General features: G+C 38.0%; 3 protein-coding genes across 7 annotated transcripts; 1 reads left to right on the forward strand and 2 right to left on the reverse strand.

Annotated features, from left to right (window-relative positions):
• Positions 1-332: 332 nt before the first annotated feature.
• Positions 333-5069, reverse strand: matn3b (matrilin 3b). 3 transcript variants are annotated; one of them, XM_048205338.1, is made up of 6 exons: positions 4821-5069; positions 3463-3816; positions 1742-2317; positions 1480-1611; positions 995-1096; positions 333-758 (listed from the first exon to the last, which is right to left on the reverse strand). In XM_048205338.1, exons 1-6 carry the CDS (start codon positions 4990-4992, stop codon positions 709-711), a joined length of 1386 nt encoding a protein of 461 aa, XP_048061295.1. In that variant the 5' UTR covers positions 4993-5069; the 3' UTR covers positions 333-708. The 3 variants fall into 3 exon arrangements, with proteins under 3 accessions (XP_048061295.1, XP_048061292.1, XP_048061293.1); XM_048205335.1 differs by lacking the exon at positions 3463-3816 and having other exon boundaries at positions 1480-1623; XM_048205336.1 differs by lacking the exon at positions 3463-3816 and having other exon boundaries at positions 4821-5068.
• Positions 5070-5344: 275 nt separating this feature from the next.
• mtres1 (mitochondrial transcription rescue factor 1) lies at positions 5345-10083 on the forward strand. Its single transcript, XM_048205339.1, is given in 5 exon segments — positions 5345-5485; positions 8127-8426; positions 8429-8574; positions 8842-8914; positions 9127-10083. Coding segments are annotated over 4 exon segments (693 nt in total). The 5' UTR covers positions 5345-5485; positions 8127-8135; the 3' UTR covers positions 9310-10083.
• Positions 10084-10085: 2 nt separating this feature from the next.
• bend3 (BEN domain containing 3) lies at positions 10086-15597 on the reverse strand. Of its 3 annotated transcripts, none has more exons than XM_048205332.1 (4): positions 15176-15313; positions 14364-14418; positions 13046-13200; positions 10086-12862 (listed from the first exon to the last, which is right to left on the reverse strand). In XM_048205332.1, the coding sequence occupies exons 2-4, from the start codon at positions 14413-14415 to the stop codon at positions 10601-10603; spliced, it is 2469 nt and encodes an 822-aa protein (XP_048061289.1). In that variant the 5' UTR covers positions 14416-14418; positions 15176-15313; the 3' UTR covers positions 10086-10600. The 3 variants fall into 3 exon arrangements, with proteins under 3 accessions (XP_048061289.1, XP_048061290.1, XP_048061291.1); XM_048205333.1 differs by lacking the exon at positions 15176-15313 and adding an exon at positions 14498-14818; XM_048205334.1 differs by lacking the exon at positions 14364-14418 and having other exon boundaries at positions 15176-15597.
• Between the last annotated feature and the right edge of the window lie 1096 nt (positions 15598-16693).

Here is a 16693-nt window from a genome sequence, read left to right on the forward strand (position 1 = left end):
AAACTCCATCTCAAAGTATTTAAACAACATTTTTCTAGTTATTCAGTGATAGGCCTATTCTTCAATATGTTCAATATGAACATATTAATTACAGGGACTAGTAAAGTAATAATTTAAAAAAAAAAGACTCTAGAATATACACTTACCTTTATAAATAATAGCTTAAGATTTAATTTTGAAAAAAAAAAAAAAAAACTTGCATTGTTTGCATCAACTTATGCATCAACTCATGTATATCCCTATGCTGCACTCATGTGTATTTGAATATACATATCACTTGTCTTATAGTCTTTCAACAAACCCATCATATAATATAAAGACATCACAGAAAATGGCGTCAAAGAATATTTTATTTCTTCATATATATTTGTACAAGTATCCAAAATAAAGAAAAATATAAAATAATGTGCATATACTTTACATATTACCTTTACTTACTTATTTACTTTTACTATTTGTTCCAAAAATAAAAGGAAATTTATTCTGCATTTAACACTTTGTCAACAAAGTCAATATGATATATGTTGATAACTCAAAAATCATACTCAGAACATAATGAAACCTAAAATAATAAGCACAATATGTAATAACACATTTAACAGATTAAATATACAAAGTGAAGAATGCTACAACGAAAGATTAAATAAAGATGCTGTTGTTGTTGTTGTTGTTTTCTGGATCAAGCCGTTTTGAGTCCCATTCTCCACTCTAGGCATGACGGAGATCAAACTGCTGCACTCTGTTTGTGATGTCATCCAGTAAGAAGAGTTAAGGAAAACGCATCACACATCATGATCATCAGGGTTTGTTTCCTGAATAAGCCAATCTTTGGACAGAAAACAATAAAGAGCAAATAAAAGACATAAATTGTAATCATTATGTGAATGTTACAAAAAAAAAAAACGCTCTCTGGACACAGAAAGTTTATCAGACTGAGAGAGTGGTTGAATTAGGATAGGTGATAAACAAATGCTGTATTAATCTGAAAGGATATGTCTGCTGGTGAGCGCCTGTATGCTGTTGTGAACCTTCCTCTGAAATGCGATTTGAGCCTCACACATGCAGGCATTCTCAGTCAGATCTCCTCTTGCCTCTTCTGAAAGAGAAACAGACATGTTTTACTGTATACTTAATGCTGAAGATCTTTCCTTCACTATATATATATATATATATATATATATATATATATATATATATATATATATAACATCAAATTACATCATTGATACAAATAATATTACTGCATGTATAATGGAAATTGTATAAACAAACTATCACCATAGACTTTCCAAAACACACATCTCATTAAACATACTTATTTACATGATTTGATGTCTGATTTTGTTATTTATATGGTATTTATACTGAGCCAAAAATAAGTTCTACAAAAATGATCTCGATGCATTTCTTTAGAATGCATCAAATTCTTTACATGCATCAAATCTTTCAAATAATTTGATGCATATTTTTATGACAAACCGTTGGTCTGCTTAGAGCATGTTTTCTTGTCAGAGTTGATAACATATCCCTCTCTGCACTTGCAGAAATAAGAAGCATTGTTGTTGACACAAATATGTTCGCAGTTGTGCCCAAGTGCACAAGCGTCGAAACCTGCAAAATCAGCTGAATGAGCAAAAATATGATCATCTTAATCACCAAAATCTTCTCTCTCTCTCTCTCTATTTTGATTGCCTTATGATTCTAGATTAAATTAATATGTGATCAAATTGTTTTTTCTTACCACAGAGTGTCTCCCTGAACTTGGATGTGAGTTTCTCAATCACGCCGTATGTTTCCACATAGAACACATGGTCATCTAGAGGCTGACTGGCCATCAGTTTAAGAGACCGTATATCTGCTCGGTCCACTCCAACGGCATATATTTCAATCCCAGAAGCCCTTGCTGCTGCTGCAACCTCTTCAACTTTATCTTGCGGCCTTCCGTCGGTCACAATAATGGCCACCTTACCGATATTCTTTTTCAGTGGCCGGGCTCCAGCAGTCTCTGTAAAAACCTGCTCCATGGCGGTTTTGATGGCCAGGCCAGTCATGGTTCCCGTTGAGAGCGGATCGATACGGGAGAAGGCCTGCTTGACTTCAGCCTTACTAAAGTACTTTTTCAGAAGGAACTCAGTGTTGACGGTGCTGGCGTAGTTGACCAGGGCGACTCGTGTGGCGTCGGATCCGATATCTAGAGAGTTGACCATTTCAGAGAGGAAGATTTTGACCTTCTCAAACTCTGCAGGACGGACGCTTCGAGAACTGTCGATGATAAAAACCAGGTCTAGAGGACGGCTCTTGCAAAGCTCTGCTGGAGCTGTGAAAGAGAAATAATTCATTAATACTGAAAATTAGTCACATTATTATCATTAAAAATTATTTTTAAAAAGTGCAAAGTGTGATGCTGAAAGAGATTAATATGTAAAAATGTTGTTTATGAAAAAGAAAGGATCCTTGGTTAGCAATGCAGCACTGTGACTGAAAAATGGAAAGAAACTGATTCCGTTAATCTCATTTGTGACCCTGGACCACAAAACCAGTCATTAGGATCACAATTTTTTGAAACTGAGATTTAACATCATCTGAAAGCCGAATATATACGCTTTCTATTGATGTATGGTTTGTTATGTTTGTTAAGATACAACTATTTGAAAATCTGGAATCTGAGGGTGCAAAAAAATCTAAATATTGAGATTTAAAGTTGTCCAAATGAAGTCCTTAGAAATGCATATCCACTCACAAAAATAAATTTTTGATATATTTATGGTATGAAATTTACAAAATATCTTCATGGAACATGATCTTTACTTAATATCCTGATGATTTTTGGCATAAAAGAAAAATCAATAATTTTGACCCGTGTGACTTATGACTGGTTTTGTGGTCCATGGTCACATTTGTGCTAAGCAAAGTTAAAATTGTGCTTTTGTGAACAAAAAGCAGAATATGAGCACAATATACACAAATAGCATTAAGACGATAAAGATGTTTTAAAAATCATTCTGAATTTAAAAAACATCACAGAGTCCACACTACAACAATAACGATAATAATGTTGATGTTTTATTGTTGATGAACAATAAAAACATTGACAGCCAATCAGAATCCATCCTGCTTTATTCAGTTAGAGTATTTAAAGCATGCAGGCGACATAGTTACAGTGTGTGCTTACAATAAACAGAATTTTATTGTTTGTTGTTTTGGAAGCTAATGGTTATCGTTATAGTTACAGTTCTTTAGTGTGAACGGGCCAGTTATACTAAAGCTAAATTAGTTGGGGGGAAAAGCCTAATTAATGCTATTTGAGTTGCAATATTCCACAATTCTGCTTGTTTAAAGCTAATCAACCTCATTTTTTCATGAATTTTCCTTGAAGAGAGAGAGAAGGAGGAGAAAATTATTAAGAGGGACTGAAGAGGACCGGACGGGTCATCTGCACCCGATGGGGTGGGATTGGTCTACCTGGGTCAGTGGGAGGTTCGGCAGGGGCAGTTGTGCCACGAGGGGTACTGACCGGCTGTGGAGTGGTTGTAGTGGTTGTAGTGGCTGTAGTGGTTGTAGTCTGTGTTGGAGGTGGCGGGGGGAGGGTGGCTACCGTGGCGAGTGGCATGGGCACTGTAGGGGCAGGTGACACCGCTGGCATTCTGGGCGGTGTGGGCAGAACTGTCCGAACAGGCTGGACAGGTGAGATGGGCCAGACAGGTAAGACAGGACGGTGGTAGATAAAGGGAGGCCCCTTCCAGGGCGGCCGCTGGTGATGATGTTGATGAGGGTTGCGATGATGATAGCTGTAAAACCTGTGATTAAAGCCATGAGCTTTGTTTGGTTAGAGAGAAAGAGAGAGAGAGAGAGAGAGAGAGAGGGTGAAAAGATACATAGAAATACATAGGAGGAGGAAAGAGAGAGAAAATGAATCCATAGACAGATGAAAAGGAAAAATAGAGACAGTTTCAGAAAGAGAGGGAGGGAGAGATGCATTAAAGTAAGCCGATACGCTGACGGTCTAAAGCAATATGATATTGATGTGGGTTTGTGAAGACACTCTTTGATTGTTAGCAAAAGCATGAGCAAAATCAGCGGCCTGTTCAGAAGTTCTCTGTGAAAATATCCTGTCAACCTGAAGGAGAAACATGCTGTAGCACCAGATCCACTTCTCATATGAAACAAAATATTTTTTATTTAGGGGATAGAAATAGATTACATTGAACACATCACTAGATTAAAAAGGGATGACACAGTCAGAAATTTAAGTGCAACTTTGATATCAAATGTATAGAAATATATCTACAAATCATGTAGATTGCGATCCAGAAGTTTACATTTTGAGAAAGTAAGAGAAAAAATGAAAATAAATAAATACATTCATAAATATGATTTTTAATGAACAATAAAAAAACAAGGAAAAGTGGTTTTGATATTTCAATTATTCCTGTAAAATAGTCAGTAGAACCACTGCTCACAGTTTCAGAAGTCTAAGGTCTCTGATCCGTCACTAAGCACTTGCTTAATGGGAACAAAAAAACTAGCTAATAATAAGCCTACTGTAAAATGGAATGTCCAGCTATGTGTAGATTACATAATTTCATGGGACTACAGTAGGTTTTTTTTTTTTTTTTTTTTATAACACTAATGCAATTTAATTCTATTTCTCAAATACCTATAAAGAATTTCACTCACTCGTTTTTTTTTTTTTTTTTTTTTTTGCATTGGTGGCGGTGCTTATATATTTAAAATATCAATTTAAATCAAGGCTTTAAAATAAATACAAGCGTACATTTTTTTAATAATAACAATAATAACAATAGTAATAAAATAATTACCTCCAAAGTTGATGGAGTTGCCGTGTCCAGGCACATTATTAGGGGAGAAGTGAGATCTCTGCTGGTTCGGGTACAACTGGTTCTGGTTCCGTGCGTAAGGGCCATACGTGCCCTGCACCTCCTTTAAAAATGTAGACAGACAAAATACAAAAATGCAAATTAAGAATGTCATGTTGATGAAGATGAATGCAGAAGTGTCCGTCCTTGTGTGTATTCCGCCTCACTGTGAGAGTTTTGACTGGAGGAGGCGCTCACATGATGTTTTAAAGCCGCTGACCCCCAGACGTCCACCTCCAGCCACCAATCCAGAGAAACAAGTGCGTTTGACTGGGCGGGCGTCTGGTCTTCTATAATGCAGAATATAGCCTACTAGAACGGCAAAGAAAGTACAAATCGTGCGCAAAGAATTCTGGAAATTCTGGTAAAAAAAAAAATATGCTAATGTTTATTAGCTAATGTATATATTATATAACTTTAAATTATGATATATCACCCTGTCCATTTAATATTATTCTGCATTGTGTATAATAATTCATCCCGACTCTAGAGGGCGCTGTAATAAATGCACTACTACAGCAGCAACGACTGCTGGTTTGTTTTTATAGTGCTCGTTGGTCAGTTCGAGATTAGAGAGTCAACGGGAGATCACTCAACTCACTCAATAGGTAAAATTCTTCTTTATGTCGTCGTTAAACACAAAAGTGTTATTTTTGCATTTGTTGAAGGTGACGTTTTCTTAGTATAGTATTGGCTTGAGCAGCGGTGTGTGCTAGAAGCTATGAGTTGCTTGTTGTCATGAAAGTGAATCAGATTTTTACAAATTATATCATGCTGTTCCTTATGTAAGTATAGTGAATATCATTTCAGTTCGCACTTCAAAATAGTTATTTATTTTTTATAAGTGTACGGACAAGTCGTTTGGCATTATATAAGAAGTTTAGTTAACATGAAAGCCATGTCATCAGTTGTCAGTGCTGTCAGCTGCATGTCTGTCATGTTTACACCTTAACTCAAATTTATGTGTAGAAATTCAGCTGAGATTCATTTCAATACGACATTTGACATTTTGTGTGCATTGTAATGTAATGCATGATGTTAAATACAAACTGCTCCAAAACCTGTACAAAATACACACTCTAGACTTGGATTTTAACATTAAAAATATCAGCATTACTACTGCATGTCTTCTTATTGATGTACATATTTGTTGCTATATCCTGCTATATACCCAGGGGGAAAAAGTAAAAGAATTTAAAGAATGCAGAATTTAAAGAATTTAAATAATTTTAAACTAAAAAGGAATATTTAGTTTTGTTCTGTTTTTTTTTTTTTTTTTTTTATTGTTATTTATTGTTTGGATCAATTTTGGAATAAATTTTTAGGTTTCAGGATTTTCTTTAACCAAACATTGTATAAAGACGATTCTCAACTATGTTATGAAAAATATTTTTTTGGTATACTATTTTACTTAATGCTATATGTATGAAAAAAGGGCCATAAGTGTGTGTGTGTGTGTGTGTGTGTGTGTGTGTGTGTGTGTGTGTGTGTGTATATATATATATATATATATATATATATATATATATATATATATATATATATATATATACGACATATATACGACATCCACGGTTCAATACGCGCTTGTGAATTGCGTTTTTTTCGGTTTTATGTTTAAATAATTTATGTGCGTTTTATTTCTCTCCGAATTGACTGTTTGTGTGTGCCACAAGTCTACGAGCTGAGATGAAGAAACTCCTCCCTGCGAGTAAATATTCAATCACTATGCTCTAAAGTTAGGGGGCGCTGAACCATCATTCCACACTTTAACATGGCGAGCGTCGGTGAAGTGAGGCTACAGTACAAGGAAGCACACCTGTTGTTTAAAATCCGTGGTGCGGAGACATTTCGGTTTTGCCGTTGAGTATAATGCCGAGGAAGAAAAAACGGTAAACAAAAAAATGATTGTCTGCAAGCATTGTTTTACACGTGTAGCCTACTCAAACGGAAACACTTCCAACATGACTTATGTTTACTGAAGTAACAGTTACACGTATGTTTATTTGAAATGGTCAATTTATGTTTACTAACTTCACATGTATGTTTATTTTCAAAATTTAGGAATTTATGTGTTCCCCAGTTTGTACATGGGCTACCAGCAGCTGTGAGATGTCAGTGTTAATTTTAAAACAAAAAATTATTTTATATTATACAATACACTAGGAACTAGTGGACTTTTCTTTGCTTTTAAGTAAAATAAAGGAGTATTGCAATAAATCGTTTTTATTTTTTCTTCCTAACCTCTTACTGTTCCTATTGCCTAAGCATAGAATAACAAAAAAACACTCTTATTTGTCAAGCCATCAGATCCGAACCGAACCGTGGTTAAAAAACCGAGGTATGTATTTAACCGTGGGCTAACTGTATTGTTGCATCCCTAATAAATAAATAAATAAATAAATAAAATACACACACACAAACACACATTGCATCTAATTTTAATATTAATTTGTTCTCAGAGCAACATGTATGTGTGTGTGTGTGTGTGTGTATATATATATATATATATATATATATATATATATATATATATATATATATATATATAATATATATATTAGTAAATAATGTACATGGAAGCTTCTTTGGTACTATTAAAATACATTTTAGGATGCACCTCATTAAGATTTAGAGAATTTCCAGCGTATTTAGAGTGAAATCTAGGCAAAGTTTGGTGACTTTGATTAATGTAAATTTTGCATGCATACCTAGAGCTACACGATTCTGAATAATTGAGAATCACAATTTTTTTGTTTCAAACAAAGATCATGATTCTCTTATGATTATGAACAGACAACTAAATAAAATAACATGTAATTTACTAGACTAGAGGTTCTGACAAAATATTAATTGTTAAAGTCTGATTAAACATTTTAAATAGGCTAGACTGCAAAAATTAACATTTCTATATATAAAATGTATGTCAGGACAGATACGTTATATACAATGCAAGGGAATGTAAGAGGTATGGTTTGCAAACTAAATATGAGTCCAAATGGCATTGTGTATTGTACATGTTTATTGCCCAATGGGGGCATTTAACTGTTAATGAGGTAGATGGCCTGGTGAATGAAACTTTCTTGTGCCTGGCTGTTCTGGTGCTCTCGTCAACCAAACGGCAACAGTTCAGTGAATGTGAGGGGTCCAGACTCCAGAGTGATTTTGCCAGCTGATCTTTTAACGATTAATCTGCATTTCTAAGGTTACCCTATTTCCATTATCTTTTCCCCTTGTGTCTGTGTTCAGTGTAACAGTATGCAGAGTCTGTCGGTGCAGGCACTGGCTCTGCGGCAGCTGGGCAGACTGAACTCCCTGCAGCTGCTCTCACCGTGCCATGGCTCCGGCCTCAGCATGTGGTGCCCACGAACGTTACATGCTCGTCAGCTGTGGGGTTCAGCCACTCCACAGACGCACCGGACAGCTATGTGGCAAAGATCGTGGGATGCTCGGCAAAGCTGGTTGCTCCATCAAACACGGCTCAAGAGCACAAGAAAGAAAGGGAAGCAGAAAGTAATGCAGCAGGAGGAAGAGGAGGAGGAGGAGGAGGAGGACAGGAGGCTGCAGAGGCTAGTGATTATGAGGACGAGCTTCAAGATGACCCAGGCCTGCCAAAAGACTACAAAGACCATGAGAAAACTGTCCAGTCTCTACGTTTCGATCTGGTTTTGAAGGCTGGATTGGACATTGCACGACAGTAAGTCAGAAAATGCTCATCATGTTCAGAGATTAATTCTGACAGTTGCAAAGTAGTTTTCAGTTCCAATTGCAGCGGTGATGATGTAGTTTAATCTATATTTAGACTGTAACACTTTGGAACTGATCAGCTTTTTGTTATTTGGACAACTCTTTGTTTTACCTCTTCAGAGAACGGATGAAATTTCTTTTATTTTTTCTGTACTTTTAGTGTGTGGTGTTTTGACCAGAGGCAGTGACTAACATACACCATTTATCTCTTTTACAGTGGTGTGGAGGATGCTTTTTATAGCCTCAAATTGAGACTGAATGGTCAGAAGCTCTCAAAAAAGAGCAAAATGGTGAGTCAACGCCCCCTAGTGGTATAATCAGAACAAACTTTACTTCTAAAATAAGCAACATCAGCTGAACAAATTATGGACACAATAAAGAAACTTACCCTTCTTGTGGTAGGCTTCCCATTACTGGCTTAACTAAATTTATCTGAGTAGTGATTAGTATAAGCAAAAATGGCACCTTAAAATAACAGTCCATGGTCTGCTGCCTCCTACAGGTTAAAGTGGGGGATACACTGGATCTGATACTAAATGAGGACAAGGACATGGACACAGTCTTGCTGAAAAGAGTGATCTTAAAAAAGGTGGTTGGAGAGACAAAAGATGCAGAAAAGCAGAGAGTCATTCTAAGAAGCTGGAAACACCTACAACTTCCCAGAAAGGATGTGTACAAGCAGTGAAGACCAATTCTATTATGTGTTAGATAGGTGAAAGGTCAGAAACTGGGACAAAAGTGGTATTTCCTATTTCACTCTCCAGCCGTTTGATTCAGTGTTTTCTCTGCACAACAAAAACTGAAGGTCTTTCTCACATATGTTCACTTGACAGTAGTTCTCATACTAGTTAGTTCTCATGTTCTCATACTACTTGAAGATGTTTTTATGAACTTTACAGGTCACAAATGAAACACAAACACATCCTAATGTTTAGAGGTGGTTTGGGTTATATGCATTTTTTTTTTTTTTTATTTAGTATTTACTAATTTCACAAAACTACCATTGTGAGATAGATCAGATAGCGTTTGGGATATCAAATATTTTCAGGATTTTTGATCCCCTGTTTATAGCTTATTTAGCTTATACTATTGTCTTTATGACATTGGTAGATTTTCAGTAAGCAGTTTTCAGGAAAGGTACTGAGAGCCTCTGCATACAACTGTACTTAACAGAGCCAGATTAAAAAAGAAATGATTTGCACAGCATGTTTGCGGATTATTCAAAAATGAGTCCAAACCCAAACAAATACAGGTTCCAAAACTGTATTGCTTACTTTTTTTCTTCATTATGATGACCAGAGGTGGAATGTGCAAAAAACACAAATTTGATTTTGATAAACATCAAAGATAAACTTATTTGTCTTACCTTAGTTTTTTTTATGGTTTTCTCTGAAGATAAAGGGCTCCCACTGACCCTGACTTGTGTATATGAATTATAATAAAAGGATCATGAAACCCATCTCGGCTAGGAAGTTACTTTTTTATTTAAAAATATATAACATAAAACCTGGTGCTATAGTTTAGTACAGGTGAATAAGATTGACTTCCTATAAGGCAGGACATACTTCAATATGTTGATAATTAGAAAAAGCCAGTGCTTAAACATTGCTACAACTTAAAACAATATATATCTTCTCTGCCCTCATCCCAAACTAAAGTGACCTATTATTTTTTAAAGAACTAAATGTTTACATTAAGTTGATTTAAGGCTAACTTTAGCTTATCTATTAATCATTAGAATAACATCAATAATATTTTGGCATATAAATAGTAACACTAATATCTGTCACGTGATAGTGGCTTCAATCACAAACTTTTCTGTCACCTACTATCCCATCCTGTTTAAAGGCCATGGACATGAACTGGACCTCAAACAAGGACAAGTTTCAATATGCTTCAGCTTATGGACTTGTGCAAATAACAGGTATGTTGTGTAAAATATAGGAAAACAGGTCTGCATTTTGCAGGAACATTGTTTATGAATAAGTCACAGTGTTGTTTGATCTCTTTGCCTTCTTTAGAATGTCACATTTCTTGCGATTGGGGCGCCTGCAGCGCTCGTCAATGCTTGGCACACATTCATAGTGCCACACCTCCTCCATTTTGTCAACAGGGTAGACGGCCTCCACGTAATGACGAATAAGTCTGAGGCGCACAGGGTCTAGCTGTTTCTTGTTGCAGGCCCCAGAGTGGTTGTACTGCAGCCGTAAATTTTCCTGCGTAAAAAGCTCCGGAAAGAGACGGACAAGAAGGCGGGCAGCAAAATTTCCCACAGACAGACTCTGTTGGACAATCTCCCTCACTTCAGCATCTGTGAGCAGGTAGTCAGAAGGCACTGGGAAGTCTGGGGTGGACACCGAAAGGTCCTCAAGAGGAATCTTGCAGAAGTCTTTGCTGCTTTTCTCCAGGGGTGAAGACAGGACTTCAGAGTCCTCTTTCACACGATCTGAAGTGAGAACGTTGATTTGGCCAGCAGTTAGCAGAGAGTCTTTAGGGTCAGGCTCTTGGTCAGGCGAACAGGCCTTCCGTTGTTGCTGGTATGTACGTCGTTGGTCAGTATCCCGTCGCCTGCAACGCTCATCAAGTTTGCCGACAAACTCAAGAGTCCAAACGCGGTCGTTCTTAGCTTGCGGGTAGAGTAGCTGGACGTAATGTCGGATGAGATTGATTCGTATAGGATCCAGCTGTTTCTTTCCTAGAGATCCGCTGCAGTTGTAGTATTTTCGTGCATTCTCGTAAGTGAAGAGCTCAGGGAACATGAGAACCAGGAGACGAGATGCAAAGTTCCCAATTGATAAACTGCATTCGTAGTTGCTTTTTAGCTGTTCCTTAGTAAGTAAAAACTCCTGTGGAACATCAAAGTCTGGAGGAGGGATCTGTAGTTTATCGAAATCTACAGGCTCAAGCCATGATTTTTTAGACCTGCGATTTGGTTTCTCATAATCACACAGGTCACTGATCTTAACAATGGAGATGTTATCAGGGAGACGGGTGGTATCATACATCTCTCGGTTGTCACGGCCACTGCCATTTACTGAAGTGTTCTCCAGTGCTTCCTCCATTCGTTGTACACACAACTGCAGCCAGGTTTCCTCTGGGATATCAGGGAAATTGGCCTCCATGTATTTTCTTATAATTTCCAGTCTGTCCGAATCAATGATCAACTGTCCAATGCTGTTGTGGCCCTCTGGCAACTTGCCCTCCTCAAACACCTCTGGGAAGAGTCTGTTCAACAAAAACACGACAAGCTCCTCAGGGGAAGTTAAGTCTTCAGAGTCGTCACCAGCAGCCTCATGGGGGTCGAACAATATATCTGAGCTGACGTTATTGGGATGAACATCATTGTTATCTCCAGAGTTGAGGGAAAGACTCTCATCCTGGGCATCTTCACTGATGAAATGGAAAGCGTGATTCGGTTCCATGTCAAACCCGACAATCATCTGAGCCTGTTTGTCACACATCTGACCACTCTCCATGTCCTTCTGAGCCCAGAAACGATTCAAGAAATCATTGATCTGTAGCAAGCACTCCGTCTGCCAGACATTTTCATTTTTCACCAGGGGGTAGCAGACTTCCACATAGTTACGTATTAACTGAAGGTGCAATGAATCTAATGTCCGTTTAGTCGTAAGGCTGCATGTGCTGCAGCCGTGCGTGCATTCCTTTGCTGTGAAAAGTTCTGGGAACAGTTGAACAAGGAGTCTGCACCCAAGCTCGCCCGCAGTGGACGTTTGCTCCATCAGCTGGGTGAGCTCATCACTAGTCAACTGGTATTCAGGAGGAGGTTGAAATTCCATGACCATCTCAGAGGGCTTCATCTGCTTTTTAATGCGAGTCACTTCCAGCGAGAGCAAGTCCACCTTACTGTGCAGCTGGGTCATACTGGAGTTCAGTGTGTTGAGGAGGAAGAACATCTTCTCGATGAGCGGGTAGAGGTGAGAATCCAAGGCAGCAGGAGACCCCGTGACCCCCACACTAGGGGAGGCCTTAAACATGTGATGCTTTCTAGAATTGCCCAGTTTTTGGAAGTGGACACCATTATGGCTCGCTCTGACTCCATTGTGGGCTCCGTGCTGGTCCAGATTGGATGCAGCTTTACGTTCAGAAATACGATGTGTGATGCTGTAGAGTGGTTTCCTGTATGAAGAGATGGAAATCTGCTCCTGAGGAGATAATCTGTGACTGTGAGAGCATGACCTGCTTCCATCATCTGAACTGCCATCAAGATGTTCTCCTACCTGGAAAGTAAGTGTGAAATTTGGCTGTTAATAGTTTGCAACAAAAGAAATGTCAGACCAGACATAGCCTGTTCTTTAACAAGTCTTGACAAATTATATCCCAAACACAATGTTTAACCTGTAGAAGAGCTGAAGTTGTGATTGTAACAAATGTTCCTTTTCATTACAGCCGTTTCTTCTTACCTGTGTTGTCACCTTGACCCTCTTCCCGCTAGTGAGCTGTTCCACCTCAGGGCCTGCATGTGCTGCTGAACGTTTTGTAATGCGCTTAAAGAAGCTCTCCATCTTTCCCTCTGAGTTTTCAATAATGTCTTCTGCATCTTTCTCGACTTTAACTTCTGAAGAAAAACCCAAGTTTTCATAGCTATTTAAAAATGCTGACAGACATTATCTCACAACTCTGCACAACTTTAAAGGATTAGTTCACTTTAAAATGAAAATTACCCCAAGATTTACTCACCCTCATGTCATCCTAGGTGTATATGACTTTCTTATTTCTGATGAACACAATCTAAGTTATATTAATAAATATCCTGATGCGTCCAAGCTTTATAATGGAAGTGAACAGGGGCAATGAGTTTGAAGCTCAAGAAAGTGCATCCATCCATCATAAACATACTCCACACGGCTCCGGGGGGTTAATAAAGGCCTTATGATTTGTGTAAGAAAAATATCCATATTTAATATAAGTTATAAAGTAAAATATCTAGCTTCCGCCAGACCGCCTTCCATATTCAGCTTACGAACTAAGCGTAACTGACGTCACGTCAGTTATGCCTTTTTCGTAAGTTGAATACGGAAGGCATAGGACGTACCATAAGTATTTTGATTTGCGAGAGGCATTACACTTTCTTCATAAGTTGAATACGGAAGGCGGTCAGGATATTTATTAATATAACTCCGATTGTGTTCATCAGAAAGAAGAAAGTCATATACACCTAGGATGGCTTGAGGGTGAGTAAAGCTTGAGGTAAATTTCATTTTAAAGTGAACTAATCCTTTAATGAGGTGACAGGACACTTGTTTACACCTGGTTTTAAGATCTGTCTCAAGTGATCTGGAGACAGATGAACATTTACAGCTGGTAGTAACATGCATCTCCTTTGGCCATTTGAATTTACATTTTCTTTATCAGGCGCTTGGATTTAAAAAAGAAATGATGATATGCATGGATAAATTTATAATAAATACTTAAAATCGCAATGTCATGTCTTTTTGACTACATCTGATTTTCTAACTCTGCCAAATGTTTTTGATTATACCTGTGTTTACTACTGTATACTTGATTTCTGTTTCAGGTGATCCAATCACCAGTGATCTTAATACCAAGTACACTTTCAATGCAACATCTCCATTTGATGCCAAGGTAAGTCAGTACATTTCACTGGATCTTTTGATTTGGGCTGTTTATTTTGATGTGATGCATGTTAGTACACAGATAAAATTATGTTCAGTGAAAGTTCTCAAGGGGCTTTTAGTGTGAATCGTTATTTTTACATACTTTTATCAGGCACTTGTCCTTCTGCATTAACCATGCACACAGAAGAGCTCATATCCTGGGAAGAGACACACAAGACCCATGACTGATTATTACTGATATTATGTGATAATCACACATCTAATCTGACCACATACATTTCTCTTGCACGTTTCCTTTACACTTGTCAGTCACAGCAGCTGTTCAGGGAATGAAAGTTTATGAATATCTCACTAACATATTGACAAAAATCTTTCTGTATAATGTTTGTTTTTAAAAAAAAAAAGTGGAAGCATTTGGCCTGCTGAAAGATAGTGAAGTCAGTATTACACACGACTGATCACAAATGTCATGGCAAGCGTGAGAAAATTATGGTGCGTGTTAAACTTCACATTCCCAGAGTGAATTTTCTCCACGTTGAAGTTCTGTAAGATTGTTTTCCTATTTGTTTTTCATGTCTTGCACCGTGAAGTCTCGCCAGAGCACCGGAGAGGCGCTGCTTCACCGTACCGACCCCCGTCCACCGGCTCCACTTCCTCATTCTTCCAGTGGAAACCCCACGGATCGGTACAACCGGGGATACAGACAGACAAGCGGCTCCCTGCTGCGGTCCTTCTTTGGACTGCATTCGCCTTAAGGAAATAATGTACACTTTATGTTTTTTTGCAGTAATACGGAGACCTGCCCTTCTCTCTCGTGTTTCCAATCCCTCCCTCCCCGTGCGCAACTCTCCCTCTTGCGTGACGCGGCAAGAAAAACATCCACCGATGAGTTTTCGCTCCGTCTCCCGCAGCACGGCGCGCACAAACTACCTGCGCGGCTGAAAACAAACTCACCTTTGCGACGCCGGGCAGCTGTGTGCAGTAGGTTAGGAGGCATCAGTCATGGTCGCGTCTTTAAATCAAGTGGATTTGTCCACGGGTAACTGTTGTCCGTGTTTCTCTCCGCTGCTTTTTTTCTCTAGTCAGTGCCCTCTCGCGTGACGTGACGGTACTGTGTCATTTCCGCACAGCTGTGGGTTTGCTGTGGGTTTTTGCCAGCCCACCCCACGTGAATCCCTGAGCTGCGACGCCGTGGCCGTGAAATGCGCGAAGTGCGCGCTGTGGCGTGGGACTTCTCGTGACTCGCAGTCATTTCAGGAGGCCCCACGAGTGTAGAATCGCCCGCGTCATAGACCAGCGTGACCACGCAAATCTACCTCACGTATATAGGGGGATTTGTTTTAGAAAACTTTTAAAAACTATGGTTTATGTAGGCTGAAACAGCTCATTTTGCACTTCACCGTATATAATGGCTTCAGAATTAATAATGAATGTGAATATACGATAGCTATTCTCTCTATTACGCGAAATACTGTTTTATTTTGTGCATGTAGTGCTAATAGTGCATTCTGTTGTTTTATTCTAAAACATTGATTTGAAGGTGGTGCAGTTAAATAAATGACGTTCTGAAAATTCTGAGTAAAGAGATTGGAAATGTAAGCAACACCAAGAAAACCAAACGATAGGCTACCACGAATTGTTTGGATGCACTTTGTCCTCACTGACGATTTTACATTTTATATTTGGTTTTCAATTCCCTATAGGGTTTTTTTTTTTTATTATTATTCATTTACTAAGGAATTATTTGAAGAAGCAGGTCTTCATAGATTAGTATGTGACTCGACTCACAAGTATTAAGTTTTTTTCTTTATAAAACTAAATGTTGCCCAAAAAATAAATGTAATCGTATCTGTAACATTCAGGAAAATTTCTTTTGAGTTTGAACGGACCAAAATAGTTGATGCATTTCACATAGATGCAAACCCAGAGCCGGATTTTGAATAAAATTGTAACCTGAAAAAAGGTTAGCACATATTTTAACTTTATCAGCGCATAAATGGGGTTATGTGAACTTTTCAGTCTTGTTCATGATATTTATAGGCATACAATAGCGAACTGCATATTAATAAACTGTGCCAGACACAGCGCTTCATGTTGTTTACTGCCAGTTTAACAGTGAACTGCCGTCTAGTGGATACGACAAGTACTGCAGGGCAAATTTGCTTTGCACTGTAAAATGTTTTGCTGTCAAATAATCTTTTTAAATTCTATTTTATGTGTCGTTGTTGTTAGATATTAATAAAAACTGCATTTATTTATTTATTTTATATATTCATATATTGGAAGCAAAACAATCTTACCCAAAAAAAAATCCATAGGAGATCTAATTAAACTTTACACAGCATATAAATATGTGATGATCTATTTATATTGTCTGTTACAAACCCAAACCACAAAACAACATACTGCAGCTGCAACATTATGCACTATGCTAGCAAAGAGGTGAAATAAGTTCACTGCTGTACTCGTGCT

The sequence above is a fragment of the Megalobrama amblycephala genome, linkage group LG10 (assembly GCF_018812025.1).
Source record: "Megalobrama amblycephala isolate DHTTF-2021 linkage group LG10, ASM1881202v1, whole genome shotgun sequence".
NCBI classification, from domain to species: Eukaryota; Metazoa; Chordata; class Actinopteri; order Cypriniformes; family Xenocyprididae; genus Megalobrama; species Megalobrama amblycephala.